The sequence below is a fragment of the Pinus tabuliformis genome, chromosome X (genome assembly GCF_031772625.1).
Source record: "Pinus tabuliformis cultivar Carrire ecotype Pingquan chromosome X, CPIR1, whole genome shotgun sequence".
NCBI lineage: Eukaryota > Viridiplantae > Streptophyta > Pinopsida > Pinales > Pinaceae > Pinus > Pinus tabuliformis.
In genome coordinates, this window is record NC_142308.1 from 1295127488 (window position 1) to 1295133452 (window position 5965).

The 5965-nt window shown below is 35.4% G+C and overlaps 1 protein-coding gene across 1 annotated transcript; it reads left to right on the top strand.

The window, feature by feature from the left end:
- Positions 1–4266: 4266 nt before the first annotated feature.
- Positions 4267–5602, top strand: LOC149144785 (putative FBD-associated F-box protein At1g05080). The gene is made up of 2 exons (XM_089452269.1): positions 4267–5239; positions 5336–5602. Exons 1-2 carry the CDS (start codon positions 4325–4327, stop codon positions 5600–5602), a joined length of 1182 nt encoding a protein of 393 aa, XP_089308395.1. The 5' UTR covers positions 4267–4324.
- The last annotated feature ends 363 nt before the right edge of the window (positions 5603–5965 follow it).

Below are 5965 nucleotides of genomic sequence, written 5' to 3' on the forward strand. Positions count from 1 at the left end.
CACAGCCTCCTAAACCCCAGCAACATGAAGGTGAGAGCTCTTAGGCTCTACGCAATCCCAACACCAGCAACTCGGCCTCCTCATCCAACTGCGTCAGCCCTCCTAGCTTCTGCATGGCTCTACCTTTGTCTCCCTTAGCCTCTGCGCTGCCTCTTCCTGGCTCACCCTTGATGGCATAGACATTGCGTCAACCTTGCCTTGTTGTTGCTCTGCTAGGAACAACTCTTGTCACTCAGGACAATTGTTTTCTGTTGTTATTGCTCCGCTTGGCTGATGTCCTTAGTTCTCCTGTGATCTACAACCACGCTCTAATACCATGTTGAAGTTTCTAAGTCTACTAGTTAGAAACCCTCCATGCACTTTACTGATTTATTCCTACCTACTTGTTTTGTTACTTAACAAGTTATTTACCATGTAGATACTAAAAATAAACACTAGTGCATGCTCAACATATTATAGATAATCAAGTGAAGGAAACAAAAACAAGCGCACAAAATGACACCGTTATTTTTGGACCAATGTCCCCGGGAAAACCCAATGCGGGAAAATTGGTGCAGCTATCTGAGGGTTTTCTTATTAAACTGTTTCAGAATACAATCTAGGTGCCAAATCCAGCTTACCCAATAGAGAAAGCCCTTGGTAGTAGTACATATAAGTCTGAGACAGATGTCTTGGCTGAAACCCCAGATAAACCCTCCAATAGTTCCTCAACTCTAGTCTGCCCCAGAAACCCCAGTGTCTGCCTCTCTGGATTGCGTTAGCCTATCTCTACCCAGCGCTGGCCCTGTGTCACCCTGAATAGGCCTGCAGCCTCATGAGGCCCCACATCAGCTACGATGGACTCTCTGAAGCACTACCCAGCTCCTGGCTGCCTCTGCGTGGCCTTGCGTGAGCCATGGCTACTACTGCGTCACTCTCTCTAGCTCCTACGCTGATCTCTCGACACTATCTCTGCCTCTCTATCTCGCTCTACTCACTGCCCCTCAGCTGCAACTCTGATCACCAATTCTATCTCTCTTAGCAAACCCTGCTCTAGAGAATAGAATGACTGATCATGTGGTGTAATCTCCAAGTGACCCTCAAGCCCCCTCTTATACTTTTCTCGTTAACATATCAACGATCGAGATTAAGTCCCTAATCAATGGCTAAGATTAGATCTACCTTGATCCATGACTTTTGGACCATTCTAATACATTTTTATATTAATTCACATTAATATTTTAATTTCCCTAAGTTTAGACGTAGGGACTCCATTAAAAATATTAATTATTTTAATATCTTCCAAACTGTTTAAAATTTGCCAAAACCCTTTCTGGGTATTGGAGATCTCATGTTTCCCAACCTCTTCACCAAATTTCATGACTAGAGCACATTTGATGCTACCCCAAATCAACAAGACATTCTAGTTTAGTATTATGCTCCTTTAGGCATCTACAATCCAAAATTTTGATATTTATCCATTACTCAATAGCCAACCACCCACCCACCTCTCTAGTGGGTCAAAAAGCTATGGGAACAAAATTTCTTGCCAAAAACAAAACTTTTCATGTGGCTGCTCTTGAAAAATAAAGCCCCAATCTGGGAAATTCTTCAAAAAAAATCTTTCTGGGGGCCTAGTAGATGTTCACTCTATTTAGAAGATGCATAAGATATCCCTCATCTCTTCATAAAATGTCCCTTTACTGTCAGAGTGTGGATTATTGGAACCATCCATACATGGTAATGGAATTCTATGGATGAGTTCCTAAAATATTGGATTGGCAAGAAACCTCCCAATAATATAAAATATCTCCCCCTAACTGTATGTTGGGGCATGTGTCTTGAAATGAACAGTTCTATCATTGAGAAATAATATTTTCTCTTATCTAATTTAATTCTTATATGTGTGTTTAAAAGAATTATTTACATTACCACCTAAGAGAGGAGTTTGAGTTCATAATTGAACTCAAACCAAGAATGAAACTAATGGCAAAGGCTCCTTATTACTTGAAAACTCTAGAGTTGTGGCAATTACAAAAGTGGATTTGAGAACTTTTAGATCTGGAACTTATTTGTCCATGTATATTACCATGGTGAGCACTAACAAAAAGCCACAATAATAAATCAATTCTCCTTTCCTAAATCAATGATATTTTTTTATCAATGAAATGGGAAAAGGTGTTTTTTAAATATATTAAGGTTGTGTATCAATAATTGAGAATAAGAGAATGGGATAGTCTTAAGACAACATTGAAGATATGTTTTGATCATTACCGAATTAACAAATAACGATAAGAAACTTGTGTGGATAGAATGATGTGATGCAACATTACAAAAGATTAAATAAATATTAATGATGGCTTATGTATTAAAGGTATAGATGTCGATTAATATTTTTTGGCATATATGGATGTCTGAAAAGGAGGACTAGGTGGAGTACTAATGCAAGAAGGTATGGTGATTGCTTACTCTTCAAGAAAAATTTGGCCACATGAAAAGTTACATAATACATTATTTGGAGCTTCTGGAAATAGTATATGCATTAAGAATTTAGATAGACTACTTAGTTGGAAGGAAATTTGAATTGAACATAGATCATCATGGATTTCAACACATATTTAAACAAAAGAATTTGAATTGTTGAGGGCGTTCGATCCCCAAGAACTTGATGATGAGGATTAAATCCAAGGAAAAGGCCCAATAAGATTCTTTCATATTTGAGATCAAATAACCCTCTGAGTTATTGCTTGTCAACCATTTGATGAGATCTATGAATTTGTTTAAATTCATTTTCCATCCTTCCAAATGTGTTTAAATGAATGAAATAAGCCTAATATAAAGGAGGTTTGAAGAAATATATTCCTAAAAGATAATTTTCAAGAATAGTAGATAAATGTGACCTATAGCTTTACTTTTGTATAAAAAATTCAGACGAAAAAGTATTAGTATAGTATAACTATCAAAAAGAGTAAACTATTTTGCTATAGAAGGAAATTGACATCTATACAAACAAAACAATGATTGGCTATCAAATATATAATTATTATGGAAATAATTGTACAATGCATGATATACCAAATAACAAAAGACATATGAAAATAAGAAAACATTTAATAAAGAACATGTAATTTCTTCATAAAAATTAATAATGAGTAATTTAGCCAATCACATAAGATAACTAGGAAAATTTGATATCTTTACTAGATGTCTCTGACATCAAATCAATAGTGGAATAATCTAAATATTCAAATTAATACATGGAAATATTTAACAAAATGCTCCCGAACTCCAAAATAAAAAATCTAGATTAATAATATGTGAAATGGTTTTTAGATACTATCTTCTATTAATCATCTTAGAGATAAAGACCCTTTATGAGAGGCTTATTTTCATTTTTTATTGGTGAAATTACACTCAAAATTAGAATAAAGAGGAAAATATAAAAACTAGTAAAATCCATGCAATCTATTGTGAATAAGCATGTGTAGCATTGAACTTCCTCCACTACTTGAATCATCACACAACCATCACATAAGTTTTGGTAAGCTAATCCATGCTATACTCTAGGGTACTCAATGCGATTCAACAATTTACATGTATTTCAATAGGGGTGATTCTAAGGTTGATGGATAAAAGATGAATAATGATGTCACAATGTGTTTCTAAATTATATCTTAGAAGATATCAAAACTTTGAGACTGTTTTTCAACGTCTTTACTATTTGAAAAATAATATGAAAGGTAGTAGTTTATTCAAACTAAAAATTCATATACAACGTAGTAATGATAACCAAAAAAATATATATAAACTAAATCATGTGCCAATATTAACACTCTCATTCTCATTTTCATGAAGTAATAATAATAAAAAAAAATCTTCCTATATAAAAAATTTATATTTTAATAAAATAAAACTTACTTCATAACTTTTTGAAAAAAGTTGAAAAAAATAATAAATAAATAATACCATTTCTGTTGGGAAGAAAAAAATCCACCAAATTCTTTATAAATATTAAAACGTGTTATTTTTATTAATTTAATGAATTAAAATTAATAATTAGTGATCACGACAACTACCAATCTGATCAAACTTTTATCAATCTGATCACGACAGCTACCAATTTGATTAAACTTTTATGCCAATCCGATGAAACTCCTGTGTAAGAGCCGTGATTGATTATATAGCAGCCGACGTCTGAATGGAAGCCATGGATGCCACAAATGATGTTATAAAAGCCAATATCCCATGCTCTCTATGAATAACCAAACGTATGGTCCTGCTATACATTTGAAGTTATCTCATTCATCGGACAGCGTCGGACTTCTACCCTTTGATCTTCATCACCATGGGGCCTGCTTCAGATAGGATCTCCAAGCTTGAAGATGAGTTACTATGCGTCATCCTCTCTAAAGTCCCAATCAAAGATGCAGTAAAATGCTCGCTTCTCTCCAAGAGATGGAGAGATCTTTACAAGCAAATTCCCCAACTCACTCTCGCGCTCTCAGATTTCAATTTGGGGTCTGTCGTCCCCGATTCACTAACAGTGCACAATATAATCTTCAACACCCTGCTTTTTCATGGAGTCGAACACCTCACTCTCCGCCTTCGTTTACCCACTCTCCTGCCCCGTACCCTTTTTTCCTGTACTCGTCTCACTACGCTCCAACTCTCGGACTGCATTGTCTCCCATATCCCGCCCAATTTTGCTGGATTCAACAATCTCACTACCTGCGAATTTGTCAATGTGGAATTCAGAAATGATTCTTTAACTCGCTTTATTTCCCATTGCCCGGTTCTTGAGAAACTGAGCATTTTCAATTACCTAGGGCTGCCGAATATTACCATTTCGGCTCCTAACATCAAATATTTACTGTTAAGGGTTTGTGGGTCAGTGGATCTTTTAAACGTGAGGTGTCCGAAGGTTAGATCTCTTACATTATCTCCAGAAAAGCCCATAAAGGATCTGCAAGTCAATGGGATTTTGTTTCACGAGCTTTCCTGCGCGGTGCAACACCTCAAACGCAATTGTGAAAGTAACGCGATCGAAGAATTGTGGTTGAATTGGAGCGAAGGTGAAGCCTACAATTTCTGCGCAGAGGAATTTTTGGAGATAGTTGGGACATTCAAATTACTGAGGGAGCTTGACATCTATGTTTCGCCGCTACTGGAAAGGGGAAAAGAAATGAAGATTCCTCTACTCAAATTGTTCCAGAGACTCCCTCATATCGAACGTTTGCACATGAGAGGCATGTTTGTTTTGGTAAGGAAAAATGAACATCTGATATTTATGATTTTTATTCAAGTGTGGTTATTTGATGCAGGAGATGATTGAATTTTGCTTTGTTTTTGCGTGCAGGAGTTAGCTTGTGGTCACATTCCAGCATCTGTAAACGCCCATTTTGTCAATCTTCGAATGCTAAGTGCAGATATAAGTAATTTTGGTGAGAAGGAAATGGGTGTGCTGGGCTGCTTGCTTGAGAACGCCCCTGTTCTCGAAACCCTGAAAGTGCAATTACTAGGAATTGAAGGTAGGGAAGAGGACAAGAGGTTGCAGTTTCTGGCGAAATTATCGTATTGGAGGAGAGCTTCAGCTCAAGCTAGAGTATGTGTGGCATTTGAATAGCCAAGAAACTTTTTAAATATAAATATAAAATAATCGAATAGTCTAAAGGGTTTACAATTTTGCTCAGGAAATTTTTGGCAGGAATCTGGCAAACTTTTTTGAAAATTTAAACGATAGCGATTAAGTTTTACAATTATGAATTTCCAGAGTTTTTGATCTTGTTAAATTTATTTTTACCATAAAAATAAAAATAAATTTAAATAATATCACATTGCAATTTTTTGAAAAAAAAAATTATAATTCAAAAATCACAATCTTAAATTGATTGTGACCTTAGTAAACAATGCCTAATTATGAAAAATTTTATAAACCTATCTCTACTTATATCAAAATAACCTCAGCCACATCTTTATTGATTATCTT

Coding starts and splice junctions, on each gene's coding strand:
- LOC149144785 (XM_089452269.1), top strand. CDS start 4,325: ATGGGGCCTGCTTCAGATAGGATCTCCAAGCTTGAAGATGAGTTACTA. Junction 5,240..5,335: donor TGAGAGGCATGTTTGTTTTG/GTAAGGAAAAAT, acceptor TTTTGCGTGCAG/GAGTTAGCTTGTGGTCACAT.